Source organism: Mus caroli, unplaced genomic scaffold, assembly GCF_978045245.1.
Source record: "Mus caroli unplaced genomic scaffold, Mus_caroli_1 scaffold_11, whole genome shotgun sequence".
In the NCBI taxonomy this organism is placed as follows: domain Eukaryota; kingdom Metazoa; phylum Chordata; class Mammalia; order Rodentia; family Muridae; genus Mus; species Mus caroli.
Genome location: NW_028227266.1, coordinates 5756492 through 5770510, shown reverse-complemented (window position 1 = coordinate 5770510; position 14019 = coordinate 5756492). Strand labels below are relative to the sequence as shown.

The 14019-nt window shown below is 39.4% G+C and overlaps 1 protein-coding gene across 1 annotated transcript in view; it reads left to right on the top strand.

The window, feature by feature from the left end:
- Arhgap42 (Rho GTPase activating protein 42) overlaps positions 1-14019 on the top strand; it is a 255666-nt gene that overhangs the window by 186703 nt on the left and 54944 nt on the right. Inside the window, exons 6-7 of the mRNA XM_021171512.3 lie at positions 2840-2950; positions 13052-13156. Of these exons, the coding sequence (XP_021027171.1) occupies positions 2840-2950; positions 13052-13156 (216 nt within the window). The remainder of the gene's footprint in view (positions 1-2839; positions 2951-13051; positions 13157-14019) is intronic.

The following is a 14019-nucleotide window of genomic DNA, read 5'->3' as shown; positions in this document are numbered from 1 at the left end:
TTTTTTAAATTTACATTTCAAATGGTTTCCCCTTTCCAGGTCTCTCCTTCTGAAACCCTCTATCCCATCCCCCTCCCCCTGCCTCTATGAGGGTGCTCACTCACCCACCCACTCCTGTCCTCCCACCCTGGCATTCTTCTACACTGGGGCTTTGAACACTCTAAGGCCTAAGGGCCTCTCCTCCCACTGATATCCAACAAGGCCATCCTCTGCCACATATGTGGCCAACCCCATGAGTTGCTCCATGTGTATTCTTTGGTTGTCGGTCCAGTCCCTAGGACATTTGGGGGGGGGTCTGGCCTGTTGACACTGTTGCTCCCTCCATGGGGCTTTAAACCCCCTCAGGTCCTTCAGTTCCTTCTCCAACTCCTCCATCGGGGACACCGAAGCTCAGTCCAAGGGTTGGTTGTGAGCTTCTGCCTCTGTATTTGTCAGACTCTGGCAGAGACTCTCAGGAAACAGCCACATCAGGCTTCCATCAGCAAGCACTTCCTCGAATCCACAACAAAGTCTGGGTTTGGTGACTGTATATGGGATGGATCCCCAGGTGGGACAGTGTCTGGATGACCTTTCCTTCAGTCTCTGCTCCACACTTTGTCTCCATATTTCCTCCTGTGTGCGTTTTGTTCACCCTTTTAAGAAGTACTGAAGCATTCCTATTACTTGGCTGCATCGTTTCAGAAGTCTGGTGGTTGGATTTAGGGACACAATTCATTAATTTCAGGCTGGTTACTTACTATGAGAGTACTGTTGGCTAGTATGATCCAGTCTTGTTAGTAGTAGCCTGTCTGATGTCAGCAGTCAGGCCTGCAGGTCTGACTTCTGCTCAGCCTGTGAGCTAGAAACAGCCACTTTGGCTCTGAAGGTGTCTCAGGTTTCTATTGTCTTCTTATGTGCTAGTTTGCACCATCAATGATGACACCTTTTAAAGAAAATTAAATCTTTAAATGAAATGCTGCCTGAAACAGGATTTTGTGCCCAAAGCTTGCCTTGGAGAGACCATTGTCACGTCTTTCCAACTCCTGCTTTCACTCTTAGTGGCTTTTGTGGTTTGAAAGTGATCATATGGGGACTACTGGTACCACAGAAGGCAGCATATTAGAATTTGTCTCTCAAGAGCCACCACTTCCTTCCGATGCCCAACTTAATTCACTTTCCTAGATGATGATAAGAAAAAAGTGGTACATTTATCTGGAATCTCACTTTTCTTCTTACTGGGAACTACAATGGTCCTAAATGATTTTCCAGAGCCAGAAAATGTTTGGCTAAAATCTACCTAATTTTCAACATATGTTAGTTTAAACTTTGGTATTCTCAATTGTAAGCCCCAAGTGAGTTGCTGATAGTACTGGATTATTTATAACTGTATTGCCAAATACAAACTAAGTATGTGATCATCTTAAGAGGTTCTAACTAAAACTCTTGTTTCTGTGATGACCAGGGCAAGAAGCTGAACCTGCATGTTTCTGTGCTACCTTTGCTTAGCTACATTACCTTTGTCAATGGCTCAGAACCACATTCTGTTCCCAGGTTACCTATCAGTGGACACTCTCCTCAGCTGCTTTCATTATCCCAGTTGCTGCTGGAGAAAGGAGTGGGACAAGAAAAGTGGCCTGTGTGCTTGTATAGATCCAGAGTCACTCTTCCAGAGTGTCTGACTATGTCATGGAAGAGGAGAGACAGAGCCATCTGAAACAATGAAACTGATTCAGTAGCTTTCTCACATACTGACTACAGTCAGGAGGAAGAGGTGCCCCTGGTGTTGGTAGAACATAATTCACTACGGAACTGTTGGTCAGCTTTTTGTTTGGTTTTGGCTCTGCTTAGAAAATGCATATGCCAGATTTTCCACAATGGTGTGTAGCCTTCTTGATTAATATCCTCAAACACTTCTTTTATTAAAATCCAGACTTGCTATGAAGCAGCTAAGATCTTACAATCTTACCTTCCCTGTTTCCTCTGCAGGCAGTTCTGCTAGGCTCCCCTACCTCCGGTTTTCAGGACAATGACTTCTGCCCACATTTCCTGCCTCCCTTCCTCTCTTTCTTCCTTGCCTTCCTCCCCCAGCTCTTTCTTTCTTTTTTCTTTCTTATTAAGTTTTCAACATATGAAGGCATGGATTCCAGTGTGAACTTCCTACACATGTATATAATTACTCATTGTCCAGCTCACCCACACAGAGTGTCCTACTCCAAGCCCCATTGCTCTGCCCAGCTTCCCTCAAACCATACTCCTGTCTCACTACAGACTCATCTATCCCATCACTTTCTCTTACTCTCCTTCCTCTCCATTCAGATATCTTTGTTCCAATTCATAGGCTGAGTTAATTCACTGTCAATTGTTTATGTCGAGAGCCAATTTCTACCATTTTCTCTCAGAATTTAGTGCGTTTCTGACTCTGTAGATTCTCATATGCCTTTGTATTCCTCTCTGTAAATTTCTTCCCATACTTTTACTGTGATTTTAATAGAGATTTTTAAAATTTACTATAGCCTTTTCATTTCATTTGTGAAGGTGTTGTAGCTTGTTGTATCATACCCTTTGATGGTTAGCTCTGTATGTGTGTCTGTATTTATCTTGAATCTATTCACTATAAGCTCTAGTGAGTTTTAGCTGCATTAAAACTGTTTGAAACTACTATTTAATGAGGCTTTGTGGGGGCTCACTCTGTCCTCACTTCCTCTGTGTATAGACTCATGAGGGTTTATGGGGTTCACCTGTCCTCACTCCTTCTGTGTATGAGTCATGAGGGTTTGTGGGGTTCATCCATCTTCACTCCCTCCGTTATAGACTCATGATGGTTTAACCCTGTGTCACATTCTAGGCTTTTATATTTTAGGCAGATTCACAGATTGGCCGAGAACATCAGAACTTCTATGAAGCTTCATTAGAATATGTCTTTAAGATCCAAGAGGTTCAAGAGAAGAAGAAGTTTGAGTTTGTGGAACCGGTAAGTTTTAGTTTTTTAATGTATAACAGCCACAAAAATGATCTGTGAGAAAAATGTTTGAGAGCAACTTTTTTGTTTGATATTATGATTAATGAAAATTTTTTGAAAAAGGAAATTGGGGAAGGATAAATACCTTTAGGGCAGTAAATTTCCCTGTGTCATTTTGTAATGCTATGAAATGTTTCAGAAAAACCCATAGAATGAACAATTCAAAAACAGAATTTTGGATTCAGTCAATAATGTATCCATATTAACTCACTAACTGTAATAACTCTTCCATAGGAATGCAAGCTGTTAACTATAGAGGCCATATGTATGGCATGAAGGATGGGTGGGTACTTGAAGGGGTGCAGGAGAGCCCTAAAATATGCTACAAACAAAACCTATTAATTTAAAGCTAAAAAATGGTGTACATTGCTGTGGCAGTGATGTTTGATTAGTTAACTTGATTTGGCTAGGAAATGCCCAGGAGATGAAGGACACTCACTTTTGATTATATCTGGGAGTGCCTTTCAAGAGACGATTAACTGGGAGTATGGAAGGGGTGTGTTAACCATCCCAAATATGAGTGGCATGTCCCAAGGGCTGGGATCCTGGACTGAATTAAGCTTATTTCATTTTCTTAGCATTTTTTCCAAGTATGGCCTAATTTGTAACAGTATTGCTCACATGAACATCTTCATAAAGTAGCATCTGTTATAGATAAGGTCAGCTCTGGCATCAGGGCAATCTTCTGGTACAAGTCCATAGACATAGCTCAGTTCCCATGAAATGAGAAGGCAGGCTTGCTAATGCCTAAGGAAACCATAGAGCAGCTACCCCTTTCTTGCTATGACAGTCTGTGAGATACTCATGCATAATAAAAATGAAATACCATGGACCTGGGCACCCTGAAACGCTGCCTGACCAGTGACATGGGTTCCTTCCTATCTAAGTCGGTGTCCTGAGCAGACCTTGGGTATGAACTCCACATCTAGAGGAAGCTCCATTCCCAGGTGCTTTAACACACACAGGATCATAGGATTAAAGCTGTCATGAGCAGGCTTTGGGTGCTAACTCCACAGCCAATCCTACAACACCCAGAAGAAGCTCCACTCCCAGCCACTCTAACAAGCCTAGGACCACAGGATCTCAGGATCCCAGGATCCCAGGAGCTTGATCACACCAGGATCTCAGAGTCCTAGAGGCAACTTGAATCCCAGGAGCTCTGACATACCCAAGATCTCAGGTTTACAGGATCCCAGAATCACAGGATCACAGAAACAACTGAATTCTGAGGAGTTCTGACACAACCATGATCACAGGAAGGACAGGCTCCAGTTACATATAGAGAGGGCAGGTAGCACTAGAGATAATCAGAAGCTAGGAGGCAAGCCTAAGTATAAGTAACAGAAACCAAGGTTACTTGGCATCATCAGAACCCAATTCTCCCACCATAGCAAATCCTGGATACACCATCTCACCAGAAAAGCAAATCTTTTTGCTTTTCTAAAAATCACTTCTCTAAAAATCACTTCTCATGATGGTGATACAGGACTTTAAGAAGGACATAAATAACTCCCTTAAAGATATAGAGGAAAACACAGGTAAACAGCCAGAGGCCCTTAAAGAGGAAACCCAAAAATTCTTTAAAGAATTACAGGGAAACACAATTAAACAGGCAAAGGAAATGAACAAAACCATTCAAGACCTAAAAATGGAAATAGAAACAATAAAGAAATAACAAAGAGAGACAACCCTGGAGATAGATAAAATAGGAAAGAAATCAGGAGTCATAGATGCAAACATCATCAACAGAATACAAGAGAGAGAAGAGAGAATCTCAAGTGCAAAAGATACCATGGAAAACATTGACCCAATAGTCAAAAACAATGCAAAAAGTTCCTAACCCAAAACTTCCAGGAAATCCAGAGCAAAATGAGAAAGTGAAACCTAAGGATAATAGGTATAGAAGAGAGCAGGAGATGCCCAAATTAAAGGGCCAGTAAATATCTTCAACAAAATTAGAAAAGAAAACTTCCCTAACCTAAAGAAAGAGATGCCCATGAACATACTAGAAGACTACACAACTCCAAACAGACTGGACTAGAAAGACATTACTCCCATCACATGATGGTCAAAACATCAAATGCACAAAACAAAGAAAGAATATTAAAACCGGTAAGAGAAAAAGGTCAAGTAACATATAAAGTCAAACCTATCAGAATTAAACCAGACTTCTCAACAGAGTATATAAAAACCAGAAGATCTAGGGCAGATGTTATTAAGACACTAAGAGAACACAAATACCCAGCAAAATTTTCAATTACCATAGATGGAGAAACCAAGATATTTTATGACAAAACAAATTTACTCAATATCTTTCCATAAATCCAGCCCTACAGAAGATAATAAATGGAAAATACCAACACAAGGAGGGAAACTACACCCTAGAATAAAGCAAGAAAGTAATATTTCAACAAACCCAAAGAAGATAGTCACACAAACATAATTCCACTTCTAACAACAAAAATAACAGGACATAACAATCACTTTTTCTTAGTATCTCTTAACATTAATGGACTCAATTCTTCCAAAAAGACATAGATTAAGAGACTGGATGCATAAACAGGACCCAGCATTTTGCTGCATACAGGAAACACACCTCAGTGACAAAGGCAGACACTACTTCAGAGGAAAAGATTGGAATACAATTTTCCAAAAAAATGGTCCTAAGAAACAAGCTGAAGTAGCCATTCTAATATTGAATAAAATCAACTTTCAACCAAAAGTTATCCAAAAGATAAGAAAGGACACTTCATACTGGTCAAAGGAAAAGAATCTTACCAAGATGAAATCTCAATTCTGAACATCTGTGCTCCAAATGCAAGTGTACCCACATTCATAAAAGGAACTTTACTAAAGCTCAAAGCACACATTGTACCCCACACAATAATAGTGGGAGACTTAGCACCCTACTCTCAGCAATAGACAGATCATGGATACAGAACCTAAACGGAGACACAATGAAATGAACAGAAGCTATGAACCTCATGGATCTAACAGATATTTATAGAACAAAGCAAAAGAATATACCTTCTTCTCAGCACCTCATGGTACCTTCTCCAAAATTAACCATATAATTAATTGGTCACAAAACAGGCCTCAACAGATACAAGATTGAAATAATCCCATATAACCTATCAGATCACCATGGACTAAGGCTGGTCTTAAATACCAACAAAAACAATGGAAAGCACACATACACATGGAAGTTGAACAATGCTCTATTCAATGATAACTTGGTCAAGGAAGAAATAAAGAAAGAAATTAAAGGCTTTTTAGAATTTAATGAAAACGAAGACGCATCATACCAAAACTTATGGGAAACAAAGAAAGCAGTGCTAAGAGGAAAACCCATAGGTCAAAGTGCCTCCAAAAAGCAACTGGAGAGAGCACACACTAGCAGCTTGACAGCACACCTGAAAGCTCTAGAACAAAAAGAAGCAAATTCACCACAGGAAATAATCAATCTCAGGACTGAAACAAAAAGAACTGTACAAAGAATCAACAAAACCAGGAGCTGGTTCTTTGAGAAAATCAACAAGATAGATTAACCCTTAGCCAGACTAGCCAGAGAGCAGAGACAGTATCCAATTTACTAGAGACAGTAATGAAAAGAGACATAACAATGAAATATATCTTAAAATAATTATTCTGTTTGTTGAATATTAATAGTTGAAAATAGTAAAATCATCTTCTGCAAACATCATGGACATTTTATTGATAATCTTTCTCACAGTGCTTGAAATTAGCATTTTCTTAATGTTTAACTTCAAAGAGTTTTTGCTATTTTGAAAATTTTAAAGTATACTTACTGATAAAATAATATTTCTTCCAGAAACACTGATAATTTTTAAAGTAAACTGATTGTTAGACAATGTACACAGATATATAATGCATTTTAAATACTTCTCACTCTGTCAGGTTGTATCATATAAATGCTTTTTAATATATTTCTTAATGATTCCTTTTTAATACTTTATGCCCTCTTATCATGCTTAGCTCCCAAAGAATATTTTGTATGTTTTGAAATAATTTAGTATTCAACATTAGATATAGAATCCTCAGTTATGTGTAGTATTAAATATTCACTAGTGATATTTTTAGGGTATAAAAAGATATGAATATAAAAAATTTTATGTATTATTTGATTGTCAAAATACTTAATACTATTAATATGTTTAATGTATCAAATGCATTTAAATAATAAAAAGGTTTAAGAAAAAATAGAAAAATGAAATACCGTATCCCTCCTTCAGAGAAATGATGACATAGTGAAGGAACACAATCTGTCATCATCTGCTTCCATGTGGGATCCCACCAGACATATGCAGTGGGGAGGAGCAGAGCCTGCGAGAATGTGGTCCTCTCCTGGGTTGCAGGTTCTCAGCTTGGAGTCCAGCAGCTCAGTCGTATAAGCAAAGCCCTCTGTATCACAAGGCTTGCACCCTGATCCAGGAGGATTAGGAGCTTTGGAGATACAATGCAGTTTCAAGGATTTAATTTTCTACCAACTTTCCAGGGAACTCTGCTTGCTGAAGAGCTAAGTAATTAAATTCCCTTAGAATGAAAATGTAACTTACCTAACAGACAATCTAATCAAACTCCATATGACTTTAGAGAGGTCTTCTGAATCTCACTGTGGTTCCTGAGCCTAGCAAGCCATATTTTATAACAAAGGCCACTACTTATGATCCCTAGTCCTCTCTTTCTGACTAAGCCCTGACAGAGAGCCCCATGGTGAGGTTTTATTGGGGGTGTGTGTAAGATTTTGAAAAACTTTATATATGTGTATGTGTCTGTATGCTGTGTGTGTGTGTACACATGCACAAGCACACATGTGCATACAACTTGGAGGCAAGAAGAGTGCATTAGATCCCTGAGAGCCAGAGTTAACAGGTTGTGTGCCTCCTGGTGTGGGTACTGGGAACCAAACTTGTATCCTCTGGAAGAACTGGAAGCTCTCTTAACCACTGATCCATCCTCCTCCTGGCACACACTGTAGTTTAGAAAGCCACACTTCTTACTTCTCCCCTAGGTGGAGAACTCCTGTAACACTTGCCAATAGGCATTTCTAAGTTAAGGCCTATTTTTAAACCACAGTATGAGAGCCCATAAATTTTGACAATTTAATTTTCCCTGTACATTTCTTCCACACATATTTACATGTCTTTCTGGCTCTGCCTACTAACTGTACAATTATTCCTTGTCTGAACCTGGGATGGTATTTTCTTATCTGTGTACCTTCTGGAGAGTGAGTTAGGGATTGGCTGTTGCCTCATTTGAGCTTTCTTATGGCTCATTCTGTCTGGAAACACTCAGGTACCTCTTTCTATGATATGATCTTAGTTGTATCAAGAGGAGAATTTATAATCATTTGTTCACAGATGGCAGGCAAAAGGTATGATTAGTATTCTTGAACTGTGGGGAAATGGAAGCTTCTATTCACTTGTAGTGTGTGTGTGTGTGTGTGTGTGTGTGTGTGTGTTTCTCCTTACCTTATCCCAAATTGTGACATCCCACTTACCCTTCTTGGCACAGGTCTTTTTATGACAGTCAATTTATTGCAGTATGTATATAAGTTTCCTGGTGTGTGAGGAGCGAATCTATTCAGATATTCACCAATGCCTGTTTATTCCCTAGTTGTGAGGCTCTTGAGAATCTTGTGAAGCATTGGTTAACCAGAGATTTGTGGTGTGTGTGGGAAGATAGATGTGGTTCACTGTTTAGGGGGACTCAGTCCATTGTGATAGAGAATGCAAGGTAGCTGTGGGAGATGGCTCAGATCTGGGCAGAATAGAAAACTAGAAGCCAAGTGGATGGTAAGCCATACGTCTCACTTGCAGTGACTCATTTCCTCCAGCAGCATCCCACCTCCTGAAAGTTCCACGGCCTCCCTAACAGTGCTACCAGCTGAGAACCAAATGTGGCCGTTCAAACTCTGCCATGGTCACTGATATGTATCTGTTTGTCTGTTCCCATCACAGTGAGCTGCACATTTATGCTGTCTGGCATTAAGTTGGAATGACATTAAGATGCGTAAGGCTTCCTACTCTATTTTTACTAAGAGCTCTTTGGTCAGCTAGTACTGCTTCCCAATCTATGTGAATTTACAATTTCTGGATTCTGCAAAGATGTGAAGTGTGGTTTTGATTTTACTGTACTTGCCTTTTAATGTGGAGAAAATACCTTCTTAACAGTTTCAAGTTCTTCAAACTGTGAAAGGGAGAGATTTTATTTGTTTCAATTTCTAATTTATTTATTCTGCATTCATGGTTTTCAAAATAAGCTTTGAATTAAATTTACTAAATTAGCTGGTAAGTATTTTATTCCTTTAAGGCATTTGAAGATGGGAGTTTTCTTAATTTCATTTATTTCAGATTGTCTGTAGTAGTGTATGCCAGTATAAACTCAGTCTTTACACACTAATCTCACGGAAGTGGCTGATTAGTTCTACTAGTTTTCTATAAAATGGATTCTTTAGTATTTTGTGTATACAAGTTCAGGGCAGTGATGAATGGTTAGTTTTGCAATTTGCTTTGTACTCTAGATGTCTTGCATTTCCTTTTGCATTTTATTTATTTTAATGCATGCCCCAGTTTCCAGAGGTTGTGGAACTATGAGAAGTTGGTGTGTGGCTGTAGGAAGTAGGGGCTGTGGAGCATCCTGCTGCAGCTGGTTCTGCCTCTTGCTAGGCACTGCCCATGCTCTATCATCTTACGTTAGCCCACTGAGTTGTGTGTGTAGAGATCAGTAGCTAATGCATGCCCACGAATCCATTTGGATTTTAGTCAAGTGGCAACCAACAGGTGGGAAGATTATGAACTTTTATTTAGTTCTAAAAATTATCTACAAACATGGGGTCATGATGTCAAGTATGATTAGTATTGTTGAATTGTGGGGAAATGGAAGCTTCCATTCACTTGAAGTGTGTGTGTGTGTGTGTGTGTGTGTTTCTCCTTACCTTATCCCAAATTGTGACATCCCACTTACCCTTCTTGTATTTTTTATGACAGTCAGTTTATTGCAGTGTGTATATAAGTTTTGACTTTTGGTTTGGTCTGAGGGCTAATAAATAACAATTTGACTCTAAACACCATGGAAACAATAAAGTGTGACAGCATTTCCTGGTACTAAACGAACGTGAATCTGGAGAAAAAGTACTTGCCACCAAGCCCTATTCCCTAAAACCCACATGGTAGAAGGAGAGCGCCAACTCCTTCTTGATTGTTCTGTACATGTGCACTGTGACACACTCACCCACTGCATGCACACATACACACAAAATAATAAATGCAAAATAAAATTATACATCAATTAGTCCTTATTATCATTTTTGTGAACGGCACATTTATTCTACAGAGAGCTTAAGCCTTATTTCTTTTTGTTTGTTTGTTTGTTTGTTTGTTTGTTTTTCCCCCATACTGACCAAAGATGACGAAGGTCTGGGAAGAGCAGGTGTTCATATTTCCCGGGTCTTTCTACTGACTGTCATTTGTTTACCACCATGGCATCTGCCCAGTGTGCCATCTGCCTGCACATGTACACACTCCTTTTTAAAATGTTGAGCTCTGCCGCCATCTAGGGACTCTTCTTTCACACCCATTTTGTTTAGACTTTACCAAGCTTCTTCCAAGGAAATGCAGCACAGAGGAAAAAGGTGACAGCTCTTGGTGTGCCATTAATTAATATTTCAGATTTATTTATTTATTTTACTTTGTGTGTGTATAAGCTTAGTCTGCATGTATGTATGTATGTGAACCATATATGGACCTAATACCCATGGAGGCCAGAAGAAGGCCACTCGATCCCTGGAAACTAGAGTTACAGCGTGCTATAAGCTGCCATTTGGAAGCTGGATGTCAATATCCAGATCCTCTGGAAGGGCAGCTAGTACTCTTAACCTCTGAGCCATCTCTCGGTGTGTAATTTTTATGTACTTCAATAAAAGTGTTCACTCCCCTCTGGGTGCTTAGAATGTGTCTTGGAAGAAAATGCATGCTTCCTACTACGAGGTTCTACAGCCCCACTAATGAGGCTGGCAGGTGGATTTCTGTCTGTGGCAGTCGATGTGTTGGAAATGCTTAGGATACAGAGCAACCTCAGAGAGACAGAAGTGCTGGAATCATGACTTTTAAAGCGCAATTAACAAACAGGTTTCAGTGGAGAGTGCTGGCTCACCACAATCTCTATCAAATTATTTCCAGACGAGTGACTTGACAAACACCAGAGGTGTTTTTTCTGTGTGGGAAGAGGTGTCTCTTAGATAGTTGTGGACACAGTGGCAAGCATGTGACACTTCTGTATGCATCTAATCTTTTAATAGATAAACTGACCGTACTCCAGAGCCTCAAGCTAGACTCCAGGAATCCACACACACTATTGAGATGCCATGATATTTCTGACACAGTGTGTCCTTCCTGCCCCCATACTCTGAATATTAGAAAAGCGGATTTAAGGGTATTAGATATTTTGTAGGTTTTGCAATGTTTTAAAAATATCTTACCTGTAAATTTAATTACCTGGGTGGCTTCTGATGGCTTTGAAAGGACACCCACTACCTATGATGTCTAATACACAGTGGGAGAGTTTCACTATGGGTCAATTACTGATGCCAACAGAGAAAATGCTCTTCTAATGGCTAGTCAGAGGACTGCTGTTAGTTAGGCATTTCAGAAGTATTTTAATGTTTTTTAACCTTTGAAAAAGTCTAGATCTACACATGCAGGGCCTACCTGGAAGTGTTTAAATCCAGCTTTAAGCCCCAGTTTGCTCTAAACTGGAGAATTAAGTTAAATGAAAAAAAAAATAAGAGAATATTTTTAAAGTGTTAAACTCCTAAAAATGAACCTAACTCAGAATGGAGTTGACTTGCATGTTGGAAGAAAAACATGAAATCATCATTCCCTAGTAGATCCGGCTCACATCCGAATTAGCAATCCCAACACACACACTAACATGGGATGACTCTTGGGTGTCCCTGCCTCCCCACACAGAGCAGGTGAGAGAAGCCACTCTCACAAGAAGATGGTTTCAAATAGCCTTTCTCTTTTTATTTTGAAAAATAACAAATGGTACACTCTAGGCTTCTTTTGAAGGTATTTTCCACTCTATTGCAGCAAGAAGCTGTAGGCTGACCAAGACAGTGGCTATGGTTATGGAATAAGACTGCAGGCAATTATATAAAGTATCAAATGAATCACTTTTTCTAGATAAACTTAGTAACATACATACTCATCCCATAATTTTATAAGTCCTCCTTATTTACAAATGTAAGCACAAAAAGAATTTGTGATTTCAAGGCTAGGAATATGAAATTTCTTTTCTGAAGATTTTGCTCAGAGTAAAAAAGATCATGTGATTCTATGTTTGGACTTAACTCTTTGGTTTTTGGTTTTTGTTTTTTGTTTTTTTGTTTTGTTTTGTTTTGTTTTGGTTTGGTTTGGTTTGGTTTGGTTTGGTTTGGTTTGGTTTGGTTTGGTTTGGTTTGGTTTTTCAAGACAGGGTTTCTCTGTATAGCTCTGGCTGTCCTGGAACTCACTTTGTAGACCAGGCCGGCCTCGAACTCACTCTTAACCCGCTTTAAATTCTCCTTGAATAGCCTTCCCTAGCCAAAACAGGATCTATACTGCCACCTGGTGGTAAATTTTCTTTTCTCCCTCGGGACAAATTGTTATTGACTGTGGCCAGCTCCTTCCTGTGATATCCTGCCCAGTCTCTAAATCGAATGCCTTTTCACCTTAAGTTTTGTCTAGAGACCTTTCCCAGTTATCTGTGATCCCCTTAGTGGCCTCCTGTGGTTGTTTCATGATGCATTTGGAAGGTAGAACAGCAGACAATGCATGTTCATGACCACAGGGAAAGACAGTGAAAGGGCAATGACCTCTTGTTTCTGCCTCACACCCATGTTTCCATGGCTAAATGCATTGATCGAAAATTATTGCTTTGAGAAATTAGAATGAAAGATAATCACCTTGATATTTTGTATTGGATGGTCTTTTCATATATAGAAAAGCAAGCTTTTATGATTTTTTACGTGCATGTTTTTATCTTTTGCAGCTATTGTCCTTCCTTCAGGGTTTGTTTACATTTTACCACGAGGGATATGAACTTGCCCAGGAATTTGCACCGTACAAGCAACAGCTACAGTTCAACTTGCAGAATGTAAGGATACTCTGTCCTCTTTGCCATTCCTTAGCAATGACCTCAAAGTGACTCAGTTAGGACCAAGCCAGACCTTATGTAAATGTGGCAAACCACAGTAGCTTAGGGAGTCCTCTTTCCAGACATCCTCATGATTTATTTTCTAGCAACTAGGTGAATGTATGCCAAAGAGGAACTGATTTCATGATAGAAAAATGTATGTTACTGGGTTTTATAAAAGTATTACAAAGTAGGGTCCTTGCAAGTTAGTGGTAATCTTGTTAGCTTAGTGGGTGACTTCAGAGTGAATGAGATTCTCACATCCTCTGTGCTGAGTATAGTTAGTACAGTATATACACCTGAAATTTCTTTAATGGACCTTCAATTCTTCTCACCACACAAACAAGAACAGAAAATACATGTAGTGATGCATATATTACTTAGTCTGATTATAGAAATGATTTCACAATATATGCAGATATCAAAACATCACAGGGACTCACAGTGTGTTTGTCTTCCATCTCTCAGTTACTTCTCAAAGCCAGGAACACAAAAGGGACTGGCTGGCTTTAGGCAAGTCTCGTTTGTTGAGAAAGTAGTATTTCTCCAGTTTCAAAGGGATGGTCTCTGGCTTCGTGTTCTATGTCTAATATCTCTGAAAGCACACATAAAACACCTGCAATTAATTATTTGCAGAATATTTAAAAGTAGTTTTGAAGCATTCAAAAGCCTTGCTTTAACATACAGATGAGAGCCATTTACACATTATCCGTTTCTACCAACTTATTTTGTGATGTCCTCTAGCTCTTTTGGTCTCAGAACACATAGTCACATGTCTACCATTGGCCAATACATTTCTGCCATCCTCAAACCTGGGGAAGAAC